Source organism: Talpa occidentalis, unplaced genomic scaffold (assembly GCF_014898055.3).
Source record: "Talpa occidentalis isolate TD23 unplaced genomic scaffold, MPIMG_talOcc4v2.1 talOcc4.12, whole genome shotgun sequence".
NCBI lineage: Eukaryota > Metazoa > Chordata > Mammalia > Eulipotyphla > Talpidae > Talpa > Talpa occidentalis.
Genome location: NW_023601212.1, coordinates 61,594,934 through 61,620,126, shown reverse-complemented (window position 1 = coordinate 61,620,126; position 25,193 = coordinate 61,594,934). Strand labels below are relative to the sequence as shown.

The 25,193-nt window shown below is 42.0% G+C and overlaps 1 protein-coding gene and 1 long non-coding RNA gene across 7 annotated transcripts in view; one reads left to right on the top strand and one right to left on the bottom strand.

The window, feature by feature from the left end:
* LOC119241293 (uncharacterized) overlaps nucleotides 1-25,193 on the top strand; it is a 39,277-nt gene that overhangs the window by 1,215 nt on the left and 12,869 nt on the right. The window contains exons 2-3 of the long non-coding RNA XR_008551168.1: nucleotides 6,274-6,406; nucleotides 8,010-8,118. This is a non-coding gene — a long non-coding RNA (uncharacterized LOC119241293). The remainder of the gene's footprint in view (nucleotides 1-6,273; nucleotides 6,407-8,009; nucleotides 8,119-25,193) is intronic.
* Nucleotides 7,924-25,193, bottom strand: part of VAMP4 (vesicle associated membrane protein 4) — a 42,091-nt gene continuing 24,821 nt past the window's right edge. For 5 of the 6 annotated variants that reach the window (XM_054693477.1, XM_037506482.2, XM_054693478.1 and 2 more), the window contains one exon: nucleotides 21,017-23,305. In XM_054693477.1, coding sequence (XP_054549452.1) covers nucleotides 23,187-23,305 — 119 coding nt within the window. In that variant the 3' untranslated portion in view covers nucleotides 21,017-23,186. Of the gene's footprint in view, nucleotides 8,095-21,016; nucleotides 23,306-25,193 lie in introns of those variants that run through there. The other variant, XM_037506486.2, reaches the window with a different exon arrangement.

Here is a 25,193-nt window from a genome sequence, read left to right as displayed (position 1 = left end):
CTAGGTGGGGAGCCAGGGACACAGACATGCCTAGGACAGGTCTGTCTGCAGGGACAGAGGCAAATAACAGGCCGTCAGAATACAAAGGTAGCACAGCTCCAGCTACTAGGAACAGCAAGCCCAGAGAAGCCACAGGAAGCAGAATTCTTTCCTAGGCCCTCATTTTATTGAATTTATATTTTTTAAAGATTCATTTATGCATACCAGAACTGGGGTACAGGCCAGAGGTGCAGGGGGTGGGGTAAGAGGATTCACCAGAGACAGAGTGGGGAGCAGAACAGGCAGAGTGATTGAAATACACTGCTGAGGGGAGCAGCGAGCAGGTGAGGCAGGATTGGTGTGCCGAGCCATGTGGGTAGCTCCCTCACTGGGGGATTGAACTCAGTGCTGCAGTGGCTGCTGTTAGCTTCATAGTGCTGCAACTTAGCCCCTTGTGCCACCAGGGAGGCCCCTAAGCCCTTATTTTAAAACAACTGTGGTTGCATCCTTGGGAGAGCTTTCCATTGCAGTTTTGTATCTCAGTTACCAATATCAACATTAATCAACTTCTAGACCAATTCTTACTATTGTATGTTTGTGTGTGTGTGTGTACATGTTCCGTGAACCTCAGTGATGAAACCTTTGGAACCTTTCTCAAAAAGACATATGTAAAGGTATAAAATACAGGGCCTCCCTGGGGGCACAAGGGGTTTAGCACAGCACTGTAAAGCTGTCCGCAGCCTCTGCAGCATGAGTTCGATCCCTGGCTGGCCAGGGAGCTACCCACATGGTGCAGCAGACCTCTCCTGTCTTGCCCACTGCTCCCATCAGCAGTGTATTTCAGTAGATCTGCCTGTTCTGCTCCCCACTCTGTCTCTGCACCTCTGGGCTGTACCCCAGTTCTTGTGTGCATAAATAAATCTTTAAAATATGAATAAATAAAAGTATAAAATATATAGGATTACAAAGGAAATACATGATAGTAAAATACAATTATTAAAATATTTTTAATTGAAATATACATGTCCTTAACACATTAAAATCAAGGTCTAGCAGGGGACTGGATTTTAACTAGCTTTGAGTGTGTGATTATATGTACCTGCAATGACATGTACAGTGTCTGAGTTTTCTACTGGATGGCACTGTCACAGAAACTGCTGATGCAACTTTGGATGCTGGATTCTCTGGAGAGGACTTGGAGATTGGAACACAGCTGAGAAGCAAAGCTGAAGTTAGCGGTGTGTCCTTAGAGCGATATCCATAGTGGAACGAAAGGTTAAACTTACATTTTAGCTAGAAGATGGTGACAAGGAAGTTGTCATTTTTTCCCATCCAACTTCATGGGCTTTCTGGACCCTTGGTCAATAATCCCTGCTTTGTCATAGTAAGTCCAAAAAGAAAAAAAAACAAATGAAACAAAAGCAGGGGTAGGGGAGGACCCACCAAATATCCCCAGGCAAACGCTGTTGTGTGTGCTTAGGAAAAGCACCTGTGGCTTATGGTTTGGTGAGCTTTCCTCAGTCCTTGTGGCTCACCCTCACTTTCCCCCCCTGGAGCCTGGTGATAAGGACAGACGGGGCTTCCACACTTTGCCTTCTGGTGCCCCCCACCCTCATGATCACCACCCTATGATACTCTACTGTTTGAGCTCTGTCTACCACCCACTCTCTGCATCCCTCCCTCAAAGTATTCACTACTTCCATACACTATAGATGAGAAAACTAAGGCCCAGAGAAGGAGAGGTTCTGGCCCCGGGTCACACAGCCAATCAGGGGCAGAACAAAAGCCTGCTGTTTTCCAGGTTTCCATCACCAGGCATGAGCTAAATCCACCTAAACACCCAGAAGTTGCCAAGAATACATGAAAGGGGCCTCCTGGTGGTGCAAGGGGTTAAGTCGCTGCTCCTCTATGAGCTAACCCACATGGCCCAGCAGACCTCTCCTCTCTCGCCCTCTGCTCCCCTGAGCAGTGTTTCTGGTCTGTCTGCCTGTTCTACTCCCTGCTCTGTCTCTTGTGACTCCTCTCAGCCCCCACATCTCTGGCCTGTACCCCAGTTCTTGCATGCATAAATAAATAAATCTTTAAATTAAAAAAAAAAAAAGAAATACATGAAAGACTCCAGTCACTTCTTCCAGGAATTGAGGCTCTGGGGAACGAGCTAGCTTCCTATAGCCCCTTATATAAAGGCCCTCAGTGAAGGAAAAGTCAGACACACCCTTGAGTTTTTACAGCTGATTTTATGAAATGGCAAGCGCTCATGAAATAGAATTACTCTCCAAGAAGCAAAGAAAACGGCTCACTGGGAGACACAGGAAACTCCCAGCCCTGGGAGCAGCAGCAGACATCGGGCCTCTTCCAGCCTCCTTTTGCACCCTCCTGCCTCTCGGGGGTCCTCCCAGGGCCAGCACCACTCCCCACGCCCCTCCTAGAATCCTCCAACTTGAAGACCCCTTGCCCTTTAAGGGGTAATTTCAGATTCGCTTCTCGGCTGTGCTCCAACCTCCATGTCCTGTCTGGGGCCTGGATCCAGGGAATCTCCAGATCGGACGTTCGCGGCCGCCAGGGAGACAGCCAGGCTGCCAAAGGCAGTTCAACTTCTTGTTGGAGCCGCCGACACCCGGCAGGATGCTGGCAGCAGGGGGCGCTAGGGAGGTGGTGTCATGATCACCGGGTTTTCAGTTCCATTCAGCTGGCGTTTATTTTTGTTCCTTTTTAGCCCTGGTTCAAACTGGTTGGCTACTGATTTTCTTCTGCCATTTTTCCATGAGATGCTGTACCCCACCCTCCATGAAAGTAGGGCTGTGTCTGCTTTGCTCTCCAATGTCAGGAAAATATAGAAAGTTTTCCAAAATCATTCAATGGATGCATGGATAGATACAGAATAAATGCAGAGAGAGAGAACTAAGGAATGAGAACAGAGCCACCAGCGACGTTTAAACATACCAAAGGCGATGTTGGGGGACAGTGGGAGAAGTAGAGGGGAACAATCGGCCTGGCTGCGTAGGAGCTCGACCTGAGGACCCTGGACGCCATGTGTAAAAGTGCATTTTCTCAAGCATTACAGGTTACAAGTCTACTGCTGTTCGCGCGGGGATCTGCGAAATGTTTTCATGTTTGCAATAGCTTCTCAGACACTAACCGTTTGTAATTTACTGGTGGGGCACAATATCAAGTCAAGACTTTAAAATTTTTTTTTCTTACGTTGTTGTTCATTTTTGTATGATATTTGATTTCTTCTCTCAGGTGTAATCCCCATAAATCTCCCATCACCACCTCATCCGTGATCATCATACTCCCTTCCCTATTTTGAGGCCCTCCCTCCGCCTCCCCTATTGTATGTCTCAGATCTGTAATTTGCCTGCTAGTTTTGTCTGCCCCCCACCCCCACCGCCCTATGTTAATTCAAAGGTCAGTACTGAGCAGAGGGGCTTTCAGAAGATCAGAGAGCCCCATGTCATGTTCCACCAAAATGATATAAAAACTGAAGCCCTGATCTATATTAAGTTCATACTGTTTTTTCCTGGCAAATAATTAGTACAAACTTTACTTTTAGAATGACATCTATGAAGAATCCACAGAAAAGCAAAATATTTTCCATACAAAGCGAAAAAAGGTTATTAAAACGGTCCTGCTTTTTTGTCTAAGGGTGGGAGACTAACCATCAACCTGAGCTTGTTTTTTTAATTTAAATTTTATTTTTATATTCCCCATACAATTACAACCCCCTTATTTTGACCCCAATCCCTCCTTTCCCTGCCCCCCACCCCTCATAGAGTGTCTCTGGTTCATAGTTTTTTGTTGATTTTGATATTTTCTTTCTTATAGTTATTCATTTTCCTGGTCCCTTATTTAAGTTTTCTAGATTCCTGCTATGAGTGAGACCATCCGGTATTTTTCTTTTTCTTTCTGGCTTATTTCGCTGAGCATGATCCCTTCCAGCTCCATCCATGCTGCTGCAACATGAGCTTGTTTTAAGCAATTATTGAATAACTCATCTTAGGATTTTCTTCCATTTCTTTTAATTCTTACTTTTTACTTATTCCTTATGCTTTTGCTTTCTTAGGAGTCAGTATATTAGGGAAAGGTGAAGGGACCTAGATATCTCTGCAGTTTGTTCACTCCTTGGTCAGCTGGCTATGCCTCTTTTTCTCCAGGTTTAAAAATTGAGAAATTTTAGATTTTTTCTTTTGAAATTTGAAGATTTAGAAAGTTCCTGTGAAAACTGTGGCATATTGTTCAATGGTTGTAACAAGGAAAGGAAACTTGAAGACTTGAAAGAAGCTAGACACAAAAGGCCCATGTCATATGGTTCAATTTACGTGAATGTCCAGAACAGGCAAGTCCATAGAGTTAGTGAACACACTAGTTTTTGCTAAGGCTGGTAGCAGGAGAGAATGGTAAGTGACCGCTCATGGTTGGGGATGTTCCTTTTGGGGTGCTGAAAAATGTTCTGAAATTAGGTCAAGGTATGGTTGTACAACAATGTGAACATTGTAAAAAGGCAAATATTATTTAAAAAATAAGCCTATAATTTAAATATTTACCAAAAAAAGTAGTTCCTGTGAAGATCAGGTGACAAAATGAGCATGAAAGCTCTTAGAGCACTAGGACTGTGTCTTTAATCCTCTGTCCTCTGCTAGAGCAGAGCAAAGAGACCTCACAGAATGAAAGTTGCTTCTGATTCATTGTACAAGACTCTGCTGAGTGATTATGAATCATCGCCTGATCCAATAGCCACCATTTATTGTGCTCAGATTGTACACTAGGTGTTTACATGCAGTCTCTCATCCTTTCAACCACCCAACCAGATGGTTAACTTTTCCCCCACATTAGTTCCAGGGAAATTCAATTTCTGAGTCTAAAAGAAAGACATGTTGTTAAGCATGAGAACTAGAGTTGTGAACCTAACTTTTTGCAGGGTCTGAGTTCCCTGCATGGTTGGTTATTCTTCCTTATTTGACTGACATTAACTTACCAATAGATTATACCTCAGTCTGACATGACTAATTATTAAAGAGAGAGATTTTATTACTGGAACATATCCATCTATTCATTTCGTTTGAAAATTCTTTTATTCTACAGAGAACAGAAAATGTTTTCCCTGAAGATCAGTTAAATCCATGTAACAGATTTCAGTAAGCATAACTCAAAGGTTTTTTTTTTTTTTAAAGATTTATTTATTTGTGCATATAAGAGCTGGAGTACAGGCCAGAGATTCAGGGGGTAAGAGGATTCACCAGAGACAGAGTGGGGAACAGAACAGGCAGACTGACGAAATACACTGCTGAGGGGAGCAGCAGGCGAAAAAACAGGAGAGGTCTGCTTTGCTGTGTGGGTTTCTCCTTGGTGGGCTGGGGATCGAACTCATGCTGCAGAGGCTTCGGATTGCTTCATAGTGCAGTGTTTAACCCCTTGGGCCACCAGGGAGGCCCTCAAAGGGTTTTTAATCAAGAAAACATCATGTTTTATTTTTTAAAGTTGGAGTTGTGCTCTCCAACCAGCAAAATTATGTGAGCGCTTGCCAAGGAAGTAGTCACACACATTCACTTAAAGTTGGTGATTTGACTTTGGGTGAACACAGTTTATTCTTTAAAAACACATTTCTGAGGGCCTCCCCGGTGGCGCAGCGGTTGAGCGCTGGGTTGCGAAGCTGCCCGCAGCCTCTACAGCGCCGGTTCGATCCCCGGCTGCTCCCCGGCCACCGGAGGAGGGTCCCACATGGCGCGCAGACCTCTCCTGCCGCCCGCTGCTCCCCTCAGCAGTGTACTTCAGTCCTTCTGCTTGTTCTGCTCCCCGCTCTGGCTCTGGTGAATTCTCTCACCCTCCCGCGCTTCTGACTGTACCCAGTGCTTGTATGTATGTATGTATCAATCAATCAATAAATAAATCTTTAAAAAAAAAAAACACATTTCTGGGAGGTTATATCTAAAGCTATGGAGGGAAAATTGAAGACTTCTTGTCTTTTTGCCTTCTATCAAAGTAGAAAAACATCAGAATCAGAAAATCAGGAGATCATCTTAGGTCAACAACTCCTGAATGTCCTGCTTGGAATTTCATGTGTTATAAATTATCTGTGAGTATATTTCAAGTCCAGTAACTCCCTCACAAGCTTCCAATTACCTGGGCATCTTTCCACAAAATGTAGCAACCCTGTCATCAGAGAATTTCAAAGGATTTTACTATTAACACCAACAAGATTGAATCAAAAAGGTAAATCTCCTAAAAACAAATAAAAACCAAGAATGCAGCACATCCCAAGTTAAATATAACTTCAGATTTTTTTTTTTTTTACAGTTTACATCCTTTTCTATCATTGCAACATGTACTGCTGACTCTGCATGCTTTCTGGAATCTTGTTTCACTCTTGTTGCAAGAACACTGGAATTCCCTGGTCTCCTGTGTCCCTCTGAGAGTTCCTCCTGTCTAGGTAGGTTCTTTTCCTCTTTCTGTTCCATATCTTTTTTTTTTGCTTAGTTTTTTTTTTTTTTTTTAGAACTGGGGTGCAGGCCCGTGGTGCAAAAACAGATGGATCTACTGAAATGCACTGCTGAGGGGAGCAGCGGGCGAGTCAAGAGAGGTCTGCTGCATCATGTGCATATCTCCCTGGCCAGGGATCAAACTTGTGCTACAGTGGCTGCCCATAGCTTCATAGCTTCATAGGTTGCGTCTTAACCCCTTGCGCCACCGGGGAGGCCCCCCCAAATTATTTTTTTAAGATTTAGGGCCTCCCCGGTGGCGCAGCGGTTGAGCGCTGGGTTGCGAAGCTGCCTGCAGCCTCTGCAGCGCCGGTTCGATTCCCGGCTGCTCCCCGGCCACCGGAGGAGGGTCCCGCATGGCGCGCAGACCTCTCCTGCCGCCCGCTGCTCCCCTCAGCAGTGTACTTCGGCCCTTCTGCCTGCTCTGCTCCCCGCTCTGGCTCTGGTGAATTCTCTCACCCTCCCGCGCTTCTGACTGTACCCAGTGCTGTATAAATAAATAAAATAAATAAATAAATCTTTTAAAAAAAAAAAAGATTTATTTATTTATGCATTCAAGAATGGGGCTACAGGCCAAAGGTGTGAGGGTTGAGAGGATTCACCAGAAACAGAGTGGGGAACAGAACAGGCAGATTGAATGAAATACACTGCTGAGGGTAGCAGCAGGTTAGACAGGAGAGGTCTGCTGAGCCATGTGGGTCACCTCCCTGTCCAGGGATCAAACTCATGCCGTAGTGGCTGGCAACAGCTTCATAGTGCTGCGACTTAACCCCTTGTGCTACCAGGAAGGCCCACATCCCCAACTTATTGATGAGGATTCTGAGGTTCAGAGGTGACAAAATTTGCGTAAGTTTACACATTTAGAAAGTTGAGAAGCCAGAATTCAGACAGATGACCCTCTGACTCCTAACTTTATGCTAGACCATGTGCTTGCCTTACCCCTCCCTTGACCTTGGACTGTGTTGATCGAGGCTATGTGTATGTCACCCAGGGCAAAGGGGAGGATATGAGCAGAAAGGAGAAATTGAATGGGAAAAACAAATAAAAGGTAATATCTAAGATCTATTACATTTTTTAAGATGGAAAAAAATGTGTTTATATGCTAACGAGAAAGAGCCAAAGAGCAGAAGTCCAAGTATTAACAATCATAGTTGACATTTATTAAGCATGTTGTATGCCAGAGGCCTGCTAAACATTTTACCAGGATAACCTCACTAATCTACACAACACACTTATAAAGTACATGCTATTATTATCATGCTATTTTGCAGGTGACAAAAGAGAGGCTTTGTCCAAAGTCACCGGACAGGGTGATTTAAATGCAGGGGGTCTGAACTGCTGTAGGTGGGAATGCAGAAGTGGATGCCTGTCCTGGTGGGAAAGCCAAGCTTCTGTTGAGGCAGCACCTGGCAAATACCAAGTACATTAACTATGAGGCCATGATGTCTTTGAGGGCAGATGTATACATATATGTATCTTCACCATTTTCACAGATAGGACAGTCAGCCTCAGTGGTTGTCGACTTACTCAAAGCCTTCATCTTTTCTCTTTTAGCTCTCTGCCATGAGCTGTGATATGCAGGGGCTCTGCAGCCCCAAATCATGACAGCATTTGTTTCCAACACTTCTCGTCTTGTGAACTGGAATGAAAACACATAATTCGGGTAAGCGATGATCTTTTGAGCACTAAATGGATCATTTGGCTGCACCATCCTTATAAAGAGACTACTCAACTGCCCTGCTTGGGGGAATATAGCCAATTGCACTTTTGCTTTTAACAGTGGAACTCTGTTCCACTTTTTTAAACACAGCAAGATACTGTTTACAATGTCATTTCACTGGACTAGGCAACTTTTTTTTAAATAATAATGCATAGGATACATTGGTTTATTCATAATTTTTTTTTCTGAAATTGATCAACTAGTAGTAAATAATTGAAAAAAAAAAGCTGGGTACTCCCCTGGTGGCACAGGTGTTGAGCACCATGCTGTGAAGCTGTCTGCAGCCTCTGCAGCACCGGTTCGATCCTGGCTGGCTGGAGAGGGTCCTGCATGGCACAGCAGACCTCTCCTGTCGTGCCTGCTGCTCCCCTCAGCAGTGTATTTCATCAGTCTACCTGTTCTGCTCCCAGCTCTGTCTCTGGTGAATCCTCTCACCCTTCTGCGCCTCTGGCCTGTGCCCTGGCTCTTGTATAAAATAAATAAATAAAACTTTTTTTTTTTTTAAAGATTTAATTTATTTTTATACAAGAGCCGGGGTATAGGCCAGAGGCGTGGGAGGGTGAGAGGATTCAGAGAGACAGGGCAGGGAGCAGAACAGTCAGACAACAGAAATACACTGCTGAGGGGAGCAGCGGGCGAGACAGGAGAGGTCTGCTGCGCCATATGGGTAGCTCTCTGGCTGGAGATGGAACTCATGCTGCAGTGGCTGTGGATAGCTTCACAGGTTACATCTTAACTCCCTGTGCCACTAGGGAGGCCCGAAACTGGCATACTTCTAAAAGCTATGGCTCCTGGACCTCCTGGTGGTGCAGCGGTTGAGTGCTGGGTTGCGAAGCTGCCCGCAGCCTCTGTAGCACCGGTTCCATCTCTGGCAGCCTGGCGAGGGTCCCACATGGCGCGCAGACCTCTCCTGCCACCTGCTGCTCCCCTCAGCAGTGTACTTTGTCAGTCTGCCTGCTCTGCTCTCCACTCTGGCTCTGATGAATTCTCTCACCCTCCCGCGCTTCTGACTGTACCCAGTGCTTGTATAAATAAATAAATAAATAAATAAATAAATAAATAAATCTTTAAAAAATAAATAAAAGCTATGGCTCCTTAGCAGTTTTTTCTTGATAGAAATGAGACTATTACAAGGCAATATATTCTTTAGATTTTTTTAATTTTCTGAACTGAAAAAGGATATTTCACAGAGAAAAGTCTTAAGAAGACATCTAGATCTATGCTTTAAGAATATTAGGATGTAATTCTTTTTTTTTTTTTTTTTTTGTGGGACCCTCACCGGTGGCGGGGGATTGAACTGGTGCTGCAGAGGCTGTGGGCAGCCTCGCAACCCAGCGCTCAACCACTGCGCCACCAGGGGAGGCCCAAAAATATTAGGATGTAATTCTATGAACTCTTTAGAAAGAGAATTCAAGTTAATATCAAGGTGACTAAATGCAGAATATAGTTGCTGGAAAGGAAGTGGATTATGACAGAGATTTTGTTTAGGCAGTTAACATCCAAACTCTAAGTGGAAGAAATTTTTTAAAATCTTTATGGAATGGGAGAAATCATGGTTAAATAGTAATGGTGCTTTAATTGACTGTGCTTTAATAGTTGAGTTTAATGAGAAAGGAGAACCTAACTTGTACTTAGTTAGGCCTATTTAAGTCCTACTTCAAATACAAATTTATATTAAGCAAAATAGTTATGGGGGAGTAGGAAAGTTTTGTTCACATGAGTGCTTTTGTTGTTAAGTCCTCCTTCTGATGATTTCACTCACATCTGGAGCAACTTTACAACTGGGATCCACTGCCAAATAGAATGATCCAATATTTACTTGGTAATATCAAGTACAATCACAAGGGGAATACCAAAAGGAAATCATCTATAAAGTCCCTTTATATATTTGATCTGCACTGTCAATCAATGCAGTACAAGAATATCACCCCTATTTCTTTAAAAAAAAAAAATTTATTGGGTCTCCCTAGTGGTGGAGGCGGTTGAGCGCTGCATTGTGAGGCTGTTCACAGGTTCTGCAGTGTGGCCAGCCAGGGAGAAACCCCCATGGTGCAGCAGACCTCTCCTGTCTCGCCCGCTGCTCCCCTCAGCAGTGTATTTCGTCATTTTGCCTGTTCTGTTCCCTGCTCTGTCTCTCACCCTCCCACACATCTGGCCTGTACCCTGGTTCTTGTGTAAATAAATAAATCTTTAAAAATTTATTTTATTTATTTATGCATACAAAAGCTGGGGTACAGGCCAGAGGTGGGAAGGGTGAGAGGATTCACCAGAGACAGAGTGGGCAGAAGAACAGGCAGATCCACTGAAATACACTGCTGAGGGGAGCAGTGGGTGAGACAGGAGAGGTCTGCCGCGCATGTATGTATCTCCCTGGCCAGCCGGGGATTAAACTTGAGTTGCAATGGCTGTGGATAGCTTCACAGAGCTGTTTTTAATCCCTTGCACCACGAGGAAGGACCCCAATATCTTTTAAGAAATAACAAATTACTGATAACAAAGACAGGAGATGTGGAGAACTAGAGGATGAAGGCTTTTAGCAAGAGACTACCTGTCAGAAAAACAGGACTGGGCTGCTTTTGAAAGTCATGCTACAATAATGACCTTTAACCAGATTTCTTGTAATAAAATAAGGAAAAAACAAATCATTTCAAATATTAAGATTGGTAAAAATTTTAGTTGCATGCTTCTGGGAAAGCTATTTTCTCCCACCCCCACTTTGCCCTTCCCCTTTAAGTAGAGCACGCTGTTCAAAATTCAAAACCTGAGGGCCAAATTTCTAAGATAAACAAGACTTTCTGGATCTAAAATGTGCCCTGTCTTGAAAGCTGATTTAGTTTGGAAATGGAGTAAAAGGAGGAGAAAAGGAATTTTTAAATAAAAGGAATATGGACTTGAAAATAAATAATGAGGTTCAAGTTGCTTGGATTCTGTTCCTGGCACTGATATTTCTCTAAGCAACTTTAGACACATATAATTCCAAGCCAACTTGGCTAAGCCCAGAGCTGGCTGTAGAGAGCTGTGAAAAAAAGAAAGTGTGAAAGCCATTAAGTGGGAATCAGACCATGTGAAAGTTTCCCAGACCCATTTCAATGTGAGTGTGTGTTGGCTTCTCCGCACCAACCAGCAAGTCTTGGATCACAACACCGTGTGAGAATTCAACTCAGTTCAGATACTTTCTACCCAGAAATAGCATCATATTCCATAGGTTAAGACCTAAGTCTCCCACGACTGCCCTCCGATTCAGAGGTCAGCTGCAAGCCCATGCTGTTCCCTGCGCTTCTGACCAACTGGCTATTACTCAGAGGTTTCCACCATCTCCTCCTCCTCATCTCCTCAGGGTTTGATCAATTTGCTAAAGCAACTCACAGAACTCACTAGGACAGTAGTTTACTCACTAGATCACTGATTTATTATAATGGATGTAACTCAGCAAAGGATTTAACAGGAAGATATGTTTACAGGGCAAGGTGTGGGGAAAAGGTTCAAAACTTCCGTGACCTCTCCAGGTCCACCATTCTCCCCAAATCTCCATGTGTTCATCAATTCAGAAATCTTCTAGGGCCTCCTTGATGGCGCAAGTGATTGCAGCAGGAGTTCGATCCCCCACCAGAGAGCTATGCACATGGTACAGCAGATCTCTCCTGTCTCGCCCGCTGCTCCCCTCAGCACTGTATTTCAGTCAGTCTGCCTGTTCTGCTCCCCACTCTGTTGAATTCTCTTACTACCTCCCTGCACCTCTGGCCTACACCCCAGCTCTTATGGACATAGATAAATAAATCTTTAAAAACAAAAAACAGAAGTCTGCTAGAGCCTCTTCCTCTTGGATTTCTATAGAGTCTTCATTATTTAGGTATTGACCATTGATAATTCAACCTCCAGCTCCTCACCCCTCCCAAGGGGTCAGCAGTGGGACTGGAATTTCCAACCATCTAATCACAGGATTGGTATTCCTGGCAACCAGCCCTCATACGTGTGAGTTTTCCAAAAGTCACCTTCATTAACACAATAACAGGCACCTTTTACCTTCTTGACTTTAGGAAATTCTAAGACTTTCATGTTTTGGGAAAGCAGGACAATATCAAGTTTTGGGGAAAGACATGTACTTTTTAGGAAAGTCGGGGAAAATTCTGACACTACTTTGAGTAAGTGTAGCACCAGCAAGGCGCAGAGCAGGTTCTCTATGATCCAGGCAGGTGGGTAAAGGAAAGTCCTGGAGCCCTCAGTGGCTTTTCAGGCTTTTATTGAGCTTTTTACCAGGTACATGGCAGGCAGGGGTGCCAGGGGGCCAGGAGGCTAGCAGGCCTCCAAATTTTCACTCTGGGCTCTCTGGTGGCGAATTTTCACTCTTTCTGGGCTCTCTAATGGTCTCTCATGGCCTCTGAGTCTCCTTTGCTGCTCTGCTGGTCTGCTCTTGTTCTGCTGCTCTTGTTCTGCTCTTCTCATTCTTCTTCTCTTTCTGCTACTCTCTTCTGTTGGTTCCCTGTGACACCGCCCTTATAAGCCCAGTCTTAGCCCAGGTGTACCCCCTATGCATGCCCACACCCTACTCCAGGTGCCCGCCATCAGGCATGCATGTAGGGCCGCAGGGATCCATAATTAATGCTAATGAAGGGAGGGCAGGAAAGCCTGAGAATTTTTCACTTACCCTACAGTAAGTTAGAAGAATTTGCATTTCAGTATAAGAAATGAAAATAGTCTTTGTTATTGTTTGCTGAAATTTGCTTGAAATAGAGGGATGTAAAACTTCAAAATCTGCCTTTACAACACTGAAGGTGCCCCTTGACTTAAAAAAAGCACGATGAGAAATGAGCTTCACAGGTTAACACGTTGGGTTTAGTACCTGCCGGCGATTGAAGGTTCATGCTGTTGGTTTAATTGATGTCCTCAGCAATAGCATGTGACCAAGTAACTGGTGTTGAGATAATGCAACAATGCATATAGACTGCGCCTGGCCCTATTTCAGTATTTCAAAATATTAGTGATGATCATGGTGACTCTGAAGATGATGGAAAGGGAAGGAACAGGAAGAAAGGGAGAGCGAGATGATGACAGGGCACACACTAAACTTCCATGCTTGAAATGTGTGGAAGAGTTGCTGGTTCCCCCACCCCCCGTGTTAGGTCAGAGCCTGTGAGCAGGAAGGAGATAGTGGAGCAGGGAGTCGTGGAGGTAAAATGACTTGATGGGTTTTAAATCACATTATTGGTTTTCCTTGTTGTATTTATCTCTCGGTTTGATTCCTTTACACATGGAATTTTTCTGTTACCAATTAATTTGACTTGGCTTTGTGAAAAAATAAACACCCATCAGACAAGTAGAATTTATTTCCAGGGCAGATTTAGAGAAAGTAGATGTTTATTACTCACTAATTCAGTAATGCTGTAAATTGCCTCGTATTTAGTTTTTCTGAAATCATATAAAATTATCCATTCTAATTGCATGAACTTTCATAAACTTGACTGGAGTGAATAGCAGCAAGGATCTTTGTGGGCTAAGGTGGTTCTGTGCAGTTAAAGAGAGGCCACGAGATTCAGGTAAGCGAGTTAAGCAAATGAAGTGAGTTGAGTGAGTGTGTCCAGATAACTCGAGTTATTCCCACAGGAGGGCCCGGGGCCCTTGCCGCAGACCGCAGTGCTTTCTAACACCCACAGCTGCTTTTCATGAAGCTGGGGTCTTAAAAGGCAGCACAGGGCATCTATTTCCCTCATAAGATGGCGGAAGGCAGCTTTTCTCCTCGCACCTCTGTCCTTCCGTTTCTTCTATCCTGGGCTTCAGTTTCTTAGGCCTGACAGCTCTCCCTGCTGCTCCCCCAGCTAAACCCAGCCAGAGTTCTAGAGGCTTTTGTGGCATTCTGCTTGGGATCACACTCCTGAGCTAAGAGGTAAGACATTTCAGATAATTCTGGCACCATCATGGAAGTCAGAGAGCGAGGGAGACCCTCAGGGCACCTTGACCGCAAGCATGGCTGATATCTGCTGTGGCTTGATGTGAGTACAACTGCAGTTTTAGAAGTTACTGACATACTTTTCTTTGGTAAATTGTGCTGCCTTGAGTCCCTGAGGGTCCCTAGCCTCCTGTATATTTAAAACTATCTTGAATATCACCTTGCTCAAGTTAGTGATTTTGAATGCTTTCAGCCAACAACTGGGTTTTATTCAAATATACGTTTTATTAAGTTTGTAAATCACACCACAGTGGGCAGGATAATAAGAGGACAAATTTACCAGTAACACAGCGTAAATGACTGGTTACAAAAGGTAGATTTCAGAGGAGTGCACCTTAACATGGTTTATGATCATCACCACTACATCCTTGAGTGAGAAAGGTGAGTAGGGAAAGAGAGTACATGCCTGGCAAAGAGGGGGTGTTTGAGTAATATTTGTCACTGAATAACTGAACACATATCTGGATGACAAGGAGAAAAATCATTTCAGGATCTTTGATTTTAATTATCATTTTTTAAAGATTTATTTATCCATGCATACAAAAACTGGGGTACAGGCCAAGTTGGGGGGTGAGAGGATTCACCCGAGACAGAGAGGGGAACAGAGTAGGCGACTGACCTAAATACACTGCTGAGGGGAGCAGCGGGTGAGTCAGGAGAGGTCTGCTATGCCATGTGGGTAGGGACGCCCCTGGCTGGGGATCGAACTTATGCTGCAGTGGCTGCGGATAGCTTCATAGGTTGTGTGCTAACCCCGTGTGCCACCAGGGAGACCCCCGATTGTGTTTTAGAGGTGTAGGAGCTCCCCGTTCAGGTGTTGTCACACCATACCCATCACCTATGTACCCACAGACCTCAATCTTAGTCCATTGAGCTCCTTCCCCAATTTGTCATCTTTTGAAGCTAGATGCTGAGAACTGGAAATGTTCTGAGAGAGTGCCAGTGAGCAGGATCAGTGTCATGGGCATGTGACAAGCACAGCTACATCAGGCACCCTGAGACGCACCAGGTTAAAAGCTCTGCCACCATCTTGGAATTCTTTTTCTTCTTGGCTGACTGCATCCTTTGACCAGAAGTCAAAGATAACCCTCTCCACATGACATTCTCCTTCAAGGTCTGGGTAACTTTTCCCTTCCCTCATCCCTTCAAGCCTAAATGGTACACATTCCTTGCAGTTTCTTTCAATCCTAGACCACACCTTTATTAATAATCTCTTTATTAAATTCTTTTTGAATTATTTAGACAGTGTCGTGACTGTGGAGACTCTAATGCAGTTTGCCACCCTGGCAGCAGCAGGCAGAACCAAAGATAAGAAGTTTATTTTTTACTGTAAATACAGTGAGAATCAATTAATGGGTTGGTTTTAAGTAGAAGAATGAAATGATCTAATTTTTTTTAACTCTCAATTTTGATTTGTTAGTTGCCTGAAATATGTAAGTTTTCTAGTAAATTTATTTCAAGAAAGTCATCAGGGATATCTTTCTGCACCCTATTTCTAATTGGGTGTGTGTTTGTGTGTGTTTTCATGCATAAGTGATAACTGGCGGAGTGTAAAATTCCTTGTAGGAAACCATTTTTCCTGCCTCAACTCTTAAAATTTCCCCATTGGTCTTATAATATTTTTTTTCATATGCTTATTCTCTGCCACAATGTATTTTAATTGAAATAAGATTGCATGATAACAAATGTTATAGATATAATGTGCAGTTAAAAATCAACATGTGTTTAGACTATACAAGTTCACTAAAAGTTTAATTCTATACTTTAGCATGTATTTGGCCCCTTTTATCAAATTTGCCCAGTCCCTTTCCTTTCTGGTAAACACTAATTAGGTCTTTTAATTTATTTCATTAGTTTGGCTTCTCTATATATCACATGAATGAAATTACGTGGTGTTTGTCTTTCTCCATCATACTTATTTCATTATGCATAAAACTCTAGGTCCCTCCACTTTGCTAAAAATGGAAGCAGTTTTTAAAAATAGCTTTCCTTGTGTGTGTGTATATATATGTTCTATAATCATCACCATATGTTCTATAATCATCTATTGATGGATACTTAGGTTGTTTCCAGTTCTTGGCTATTATACATAATAGTGTTTTTTGTATTTTTTGGGTAAATACACAGAAGTGTGATAAAGATCATATGGAATTTCTATTTTTAATGATTTGAGGAATTTTCATACTGCTTTCCATAATGGCTGTGCAGATTTTACATTCCCGCCAACAGTGTGCAAGGGTTCCCATCGCTCCAACACTTGATGGTTCTCACTTTTTGAATATTAACCATTCTCACAAGTGTGACACATACTCCTATCTTACTGTCACTTTGATATGTATTTCTCTTTGTGGAAATGATGAACATCTTTTCTCATACCTGTTGGCCATCTAAATTTTTTTTGAAAAGTGTCTATTCAGATTCTCTGTTCATTTTTAAATGATTGTTTTTTTAGTTGAGTTTTATGAATTCTTTACATTCATATATTGGGCACTTAACCCCTCGTTGAATGTATGATGTATAAATACCTCCTCTCATTAAGTAGGATATATTTTCATTTTGTTCAGGGTTTTTTTTTTTTTGTGCAGAAAGTTTTTATTGGGCCTCCCTGGTGGTGCAAGGGTTAAGCACCGCACTATGAAGCAATTCGTAGCCTCTGCAGCACGAGTTTAATGCCCAGTTGGCCAGGGAGAAACCCACATGGCACAGCAGCCCTCTCGTGACTTCTCACCCACTGCTCCCCTCAGCAGTGTATTTCAGTCAGTCTGCCTGTTGTTCCCCACTCTGTCTCTGGTGGATCCTCTCACCACCCCCCCCCACCCCTTATCTCGGCCTGAACCCCAGCTCTTATATGCATAAATAAATCTTAAAAAAAAAAGTTTTTATTTCGAAATAGTCCTATTTGCTTTTTTAGCATTGGAGTAGTCTCCAAAGACATCTCTAAGATGGGTATCAAATAATGAATTGCCTATTTTCCTTCTATGTATTTTATGGTTTCTGTGACCTGAGTTCAATCCCCAGCCAGGGAGCTACCCACATGGCACAGCAGACCTCTCCTGTCTCGACCGCTGCTCCAAGGGTGGAAGGAGGTTGAATTCTGACCGCTGCTGCTTCTACATCTATTGCGATATTTCTGTCCTTTTTTTGATGTGGTACATCATGTTTACCAATTTGTGTGTTGAGCCACCCCTGGAATAAATCCCACTTGATCAGGTATATGACACTTATTTTTTTTAAAGATTTTTTTTTTTATTTTGGTGTAGAGAACTGGGATGTATATGCCAGAGGTACAGGGGGTGAGAGGATTTATCAGAGACAGAGTAGGGAACTGAGCAGCTGGATTTATTAAAATCCATTAAAGGGAGCAGCAGGCGAGACAGGAGAGGTCTGCCTTTGTGGTGGTAGCACTGAGCCTTAACCCCCAGGCTACAGGGAGGCCGGTATAGGATATTTTTGATGAGTTTTGTTTGCTAGTATTTTGTAAAAAATTTTTGTATCTATGTTCATCAGATTTTTTTAAATCAAATGTTGGTCTATAGTTTTCTTTTGTCTGAGGTCCTTGTCTGGTTTTGGAACCAGGGAAATACTGGCTTCATAGGATATGTTTGGAAGCTTTCCCTCTTTTTCAGATTTTTGGAAGAATTTAAGAACTACAGTATTCTTTGAAAGTTTGCTAGGGTTCACTAATGAAGTAATCTGGTTCTAAGCTTTTGGTGTCTGGGAACCTTGATTACTGTTTCAATTTCCTTATTTGTGATAGGACGGATCACATTGTCTATGTCTTCCTGATTTATTCTCAAATGCTCTATGTTTCTAAGAATTTGTCTATTTATTGCAACTTGTTGCCATGTAAGTGTTCATAACACTTTTGTATTTCCGTAATACCATAACTGCTCCTTTTTCTCCCTGATTTGTTTCCTTTGTGAATCTGATTAAAGGTTCATCTATTTTGTTAATCTTTTCAAAGAACTGGTTCTTGGTATTATTTTTGAATTGTCTCCTTGATCTCATTTATGCTTTTAATTTTTATTTCCTTGTACCAACTTTTGGTTTTGTCTTTCCTTTTTGTAGTTCATTATGGGATAAGCTTATGTTATTTCACCTTGATTTCTTCACTGACTCAATAATTGTTCAGTAGTATGTTATTTGTTCTCCACAGTTTTGTGGCCTTCCCCTCTTGTTCTTTTGGTGTTTCTCTGTTTCATGCATTGTAGTCCAGAAAGATTTCAATCTTCGTAAATGTACAGAGGCTTGTTTCTTTGAAATAGTTGTTTCCTTCTTTCTACCTTCTGAGATACAGGTATATTCCTATGGTATCTTTCCTAATGGAGTTGGGTGTCTCTTCATTAAAAAAAAAAAAAAATGTTATTTATTCCTCCATCTGGATCATTTCTGGTTTTCTTTTTCTTTTAAAGATTTATTTATTTATGCATACAAGAGCTGGGGTACAGGCCAGAGGTGCGGGAGGTGAGAGGGTTCCCCAGAGACAGAGTGGGGAGCAGAACAAGCAGACTGACTGAAACACACTGCTGAGAGGAGCAGCAGGAGTGTCAGGAGAGATCTGCGCCATGTGAGTACCTCCCTGGCCAGCTGGGGATTGAACTTGTGCTGCAGAGGCTGCAGATAGCTTCTACAGTGCTGTGCTTAACCCCTTGTGCCACCAGGGAGGCCCCATTTCTGGTTTTCTATTTTTGAGTTCACTGATTGGTTCTACTAGGTCTGTTTCCACGGCTTTCTATAGCATTTGATCTCACATAATGAGTGCTTCACACTTTGAATCTTAGTTTCTTATTGAAAAGTTGTATTTTTTACCTTGTTTAATTTATTTCTGAGGTCATTGCTTTTCTGAATCTTGTGGTGTGACTTTTTTCTTGAAATTTTTTTTTTAAAGATTTATTTATTTATTTATTTATACAAGCACTGGGTATAGTCAGAAGCGCAGGGAGGGTGAGAGAATTCACCAGAGCCAGAGGGGAGCACAGAGCAGGCAGACTGACGAAGTACACTGCTGAGGGGAGCAGCGGGCGGCAGGAGATGTCTGCACACCATGTGGGACCCTCGCCGGTGGCCGGGGATCGAACCGGTGCTGCAGAGGCCACAGGCAGCTTTGCAGCCCAGTGCTCAACTGCTGCACCACCGGGGAGGCCCTTTTCTTGAATTTTTATGATAGGTTTTTTGAATTCTTTATCCATTCAGACAGGTGTAATCTATCTCCTTGAATTTGGTTTCTGGAGATTTGTCATTCTCTTGTGGTCATACTACTGGTCATACTACTTTGAGGTCTCAAGTGGCCTGTTGCATTTTTCTGTGTATTTTTTTTTAAGATTTTTTTTTATATTCCCCATACAATTGCACACCCCTTATTTTGACCCCAATCCCTCCTCTCCCCACCCACCCCATGGTGTGTCTCTGGTCCATAGTTGCTCTATTTCTGTGTATTTAGAATCTCAATGAACTACTTATCTTTTACTGAGCTACTTATCTTTTACTTTTCCAAAAGGTGGTACTATGCCTTTATTTTTGTTACTGCTGGCTAGTGTATATGTATAGGCCAGTCAGTTTAGCTGTCACTTATGTCAATAGGGGAGAACCATGAAAAGGTCAGCTGCTGTCACAGACATGTGCATAGCACTGCTATTAACCCTCTTCTGGGGTCCACACCTGAGACTTGGTAGTTTTTGTGCTGCCAGTATACCTCATTGTGCTAGTACAGACTCGAGGAGTAGAATTCCATTGGGTGGGGAGGGCGAGTGTAATCTAGATATTCTGTTTTCCTCTTTGCTGTGGTTCCAGCTTATATAGAAATACCCTAGCACCTCTGGGTTTTACCTGAGCCAAGGATGTGTGCTTCCAAATCATCTCCTTTCTCGGGCCCCTTGACTGTGTAAGCAGCCTTGCCATTTCCATCCTCTCCTCCCCGGAACCGTCTCTGGACTCTGTCCCTCCACCTCCATCACACCAGTGAGTCACTCTCCTCAGCATCCTTTCTAATACAATCACTGTTGGTCTTTGAGGTGCAGGGTTGCTTCAGCTTCATCTTTGTGCTGCTGGATACCATCCCAGGGGTTATCCATTCTTGCCTAATTGTTGTTCTATTAGGAGTGGAGCAAGGAATGTGTCTTATGAGGACTTAAAAGAAAGTAGGGAGATAGCTGGGATATTAAAAGAAGAAACAACAGGTTCGTATGTTGCCGGGGGAGACACAGAAGAATGCTCTCCCTTACTGATACAGTGAGCTCATAAGCCATGCGTACTCTTTTTCCATCTCAGATGAAAATCTAGTTCTGTCACTCAATAGATGGGGTAAGTGCACTGACCTGGGCGCTGCTCAGCGGCACATGTTGCTAGTAGCCAAAACCCTTCTGAATGAGAGAGACTCGTGATCACTCCTCCACAGCAGCATCTGGCCTCTGCACTTAGGGGTTCACTAAGTGCAATTCTGTTGGATGTGGGTAGGATCTGACCTTCCTGCCAGGTTCTCTCACATGCGTAATGGTCAGATTAAATCCTGTTGTTCTCAGAATGCATAACTAGGATGCTTCCCATCTCCATTTTTGAATGCAGTATTTTCTTTGTGGAAACTATTTCAGCATAAAACATGCCCCCCGCCAACCGACATGTTCTTCCCACACCTTTTTGGAGTATTAAAAAGACCAAATTTAGCATGTGGTTGGAAAGAATAAACAATACTCTGGTTGCCTCTAAAAGCAGCACCATATAGTGGAGGGGGAGGTGTCAGGTTTTCTGACTGGAATTTGTAAGTCTAAGAAATCTGTTCTTTTCCACATAGATGTCACTGAGTTACAGTATGAATATTCTACCAATTGTTTTTTTTTTCTGTCACTGAGATACACTTATATTTTTTTAAAGATTTATTTATTTATGCATACAAGACCTGGGGTACAGGCCAGAGATGCGGGGTGAGAAGATCCACCAGAGACAGAGTGGGGAACAGAACAGGCAGACTGACTGAAATACACTGCTGAGGGGAGCAGCGGGCGAGTCAGGAGAGGTCTGCTGCGCCATGTGGGTTTCTCTCTGGCTGGCCGGGGATCAAACTTGTGCTGCAGTGGCTGTGGATTGCTTCATAGTGCGGCGCTCAAGCCCTTGCGCCAGTATGGAGGCCCAAGAGATACACTGATTTTTATACTGAGAAATTCCTCCTAAATTTTGCCAATAGGCTGTGCACTGGACATAGTTTTTGGTAGTAGGACACTTTTTCTTTTCCCTTTCTATACTTTATTAGAAAACTGGTCTGGATTAAATCAGATGATTAGCCAGATATTTTAAACAAGCTAAACTTTGAAGTTAAGGCAACAGGTAACGCATAGTAAATTATAAGCCAAAGTGCTTAATTTTGTTTTCTATGAAATAGTTTATTTTACTGCTTACTATGATGTAGCTACAAATACAAATCTGGTAAGAACACAAAGGACTAACTTTCAAGCACTGGTGAAAATAGTTCAAAGGACTGAGAAGCTAAAGAACAGAGCATGGCATTTACATTTGCTCCTCTCCCACCTTGTATCTTAAAACACCAAAGGCACTTAAATCAAAATGGTTAAAGGAGTGTGAAAATTTAAAATGACACACACCCAAGGCATAAAATAAAGTCCTTGATTTTTTTTTTTAGTTTGATTTCTGACATTTTACTAACTGAAATCCCTTTAAAGCCTTAAAATATTTAAGATGATTTCATTTAATTTCAAGACCTCTTTAAATGAAAACCTAATGAAATACTGGAAAATCAGGACTCCTATACCCAGTTATTCTAAGAGAACACTACTATTTCCTGGTAAAGGCCAGAGATCCCACTGCCTTGTCAATCATGTCATCTCTTCAGTGAGGGATATGGAAGTCAACTCTCACTTACGTACTATATTATATAGCACACTGTGTCTGTGATTCCTGGGCATACGCAACTGTCAGGGACACAACACTGTTAGGTGCCATGGAGACAGAAATTTATGGTGTACTTTGTGTTTTCCCATTTATCCCCTTTAGTTGGGTCAGTGATGATTTCCTTTCAATTCTTACTGACTTGTTCCAAGCAGCTTCTTAGAATAAAACAGGAGCTGGGGTAAGAGTTTGTATTTCCCATCCCTTATTCTACTTGATTTCCAGAAAGAGCAAGACCACCATCAAATGTAAAGACCCAATCCTGACATCAGGCTAAGCAAATTGTCCAGAATACGGGGGGGAAGAAGAGTGATCAAGAAGTAGGGCACTTTCAACTCCTGTGACCTGCAGGTGGCAATTTCCTGCACAAATAGAAGCCCTGCACTGCACTCTAAAACAAATGTTTAAGTGCTTTCCAGCTGATTCATGCTACTGCGCCCCACTTATAGAAAAACAGATTTCAATCATGTTTCCATGTGAAAAACACTTAGGACATTGTTTTGCCTCATTAGTCTTAATGACACTCTGCCTCCATACAATTAAGGCCACCTAATGGCATTCATTCTCAACATGAAAAGACAATCCTTGTATATTTTAATCAGTGTATATACAGATGTAGATACAGAAACCAGGTGGGTAACAATGGTGATAGGGCACCAAGCATGTTTGAGTGTACTGACCATGAGAATTTCAATTTCTTTTTGTTCTTAACCTTCCTCAGTGTGTACATGTATCATCATTTAAGATACAGGCTACACAGAATTGAGAGATGCCGATTTTTGCTAACACAGATGCTGAAGTTAATTTTTAAAGCAGAGTTAGTGCACAGAAAGACAATATAAGCGATCTACAAGAAAGCTAACAGGGTATTTCTGTATCTGATGTGAACAAATGATCCTTCCTCCATTTTAGATAATGTCCATTTTCAATAATGAACTTTCCTTTAGTTAAGAAATATCAAAGTTCATAAAACTAGGGACAGTTTACAGTGAGTTTTCTCAGGACAAGAGACAAAGGTCACATGTATTACTGGGTTATGATCAGAAGGGGTTAACTAATCAGTTTTATCACAAAATTGCTGCAAGGCAGCAGGCTTCTGTAATTAAACATGAATCACGAGGGTATATTTCAGGCATTATAAATAAAAATAGCAACCTGATTTCATTGGGTATCAACTAATATTTACAAGGCTACTTGAATTTTTCTGTTGATCTTCATTGTTGTTAAATAATAGTTTTGATGGTGGTAAAACTTCATGTTTCAAATGCAGGATGATCTGAGCCGAATGAACTGAATGAGAAAAACAATGATTAAGGGAGGGAAGATAGGCCTGACATCAATTTGAAAAACATAGAAAAACCAGAAAAATCTTTGATTTAAGAGGGCTCATCACTCCAAGGTTCTCACACTAAAGTCATAAACATTCCAGCCACTTTAAGGGTCTCAGGATTAATCAAAACCAAACGAAATGATAAACTATGAACCAAAGCCACCAAGATTAGAAAGGGCTAATGAGTGACACATCCACCACCAGCATTTTCAGCTGCAATATATTTAAATACATGTATATACTGTCATTTAAATACTTCCATATGAGTAAATTTTTACACTTTTTAAAAAGTGGCATATCTTATTAAAACAAACATAGGAAATGTGGATTCCTTTTGATCATTTTCATCATTTCTGGTATGGAGAAAACAGATTTCTACACCATCTAGTAGAAAATTGAGTACAGTTTTAATACCAAGTAAAGGACATACATACCCATGTTATGACTGATTCTGTATACTCAGGTAAAACATCTTCATTGTTGACCTATATTAAGTACTGATGTTCTAAAAATGTTAATTCCCTAGGCATCCTACTTTGCAAAAGGACTTAATATTTATTAAGCTATTTATATTAATACATTAACTGCCATTCACAATGACAAAGACTGGAGAGACCAGGGCCTCCCTGGTGGCACAAGGGGTTAAGACACAACCTATGAAGCTATTCGCAGCCACTGCAGCACAAGTTTGATTCCCCGGCCAGGGAGCTACCCACATGGCACAGCAGACCTCTCCTGACTTGCCCACTGCTCCCCTCAGCAGTGTATATCAGTCAATCCACCTGATCTGTTCCCCACTCTGTCTATGGTGAATCCTCTCACCCTGACAGCTCTGGCCTGTCCCTCAGTTCTTGTATGCATAAATAAATGAATCTTAAAAAAAAAAAAAAAAAACTGGAGCGATCAGAGACAACACATCATAGCATTTAAGACTTTTAATCTTTTTACTTGCTAAGCTTTATAGCCTGCAAAGAACATTTAAATTTAGATCTTCATTACTTGTAGTTCTTGGGTATCTCAACCTGCCTTTTCTCTCCTTTAAATTTCTTTCCAATCTTAAAGAACATATTTTGTCTCTTAGTACTAATTCTATTTAAAAAAAAAAACCCAAAAAACAAAAACCCCACTGCCCCAGATACTACACTTTGAATTAAAAGGACCAAAGACATAAAATTTATACAGGGTCTTTTTTCCTATTTAAATAACTGGCATATATTAAAAAAAAATACCGGTATTTTTCATTAACCCTATTTCAAATTTATGTACCTATTCTATATGTAGGTGTATGTGTGTGTGTGTGTGTGTGTGTATAGGTTACATATATAATCAAGATGCCCATGTGCACAAATTTTTATAGAATCTCCAGTTTTATTAAACCTTACTCCTCACACACATTGGAGGACTATTTTCACTTTCATTTGTTTTAAACAACACAAGAAAGTTGGAACATTTTAAAAGTAACACATTTTATTATAAAAAGACTAATAGTGACGCCTAGCATCTGGTAACAGACTGATGTATATAGAATACTGAGGCTCATGACTTTTACGCTCATTACTGTTTGCTAATTTGACACTTGATTGTGCAACATGCATCTCCCAGGGGATGATCAGGGAATGCAAAAAGGGCAAATTCTAAGCAGATGATTTTTGCTGTCTTTAGCACTTCTGGTAAAAAGCTAGTTGAAGTAAATTAGGGAGTAAGTTACCTGTGGGTTTCATTTATTCACACAGGGTTGGTCCCTCCTTGTTGGAAATTAACTACAACTACATGATTTGTAGCTATATATTGCTCATTTCAAACACTCCAATGACATCCAATAATTTTATTATCTCCAGTTTTAAGGTG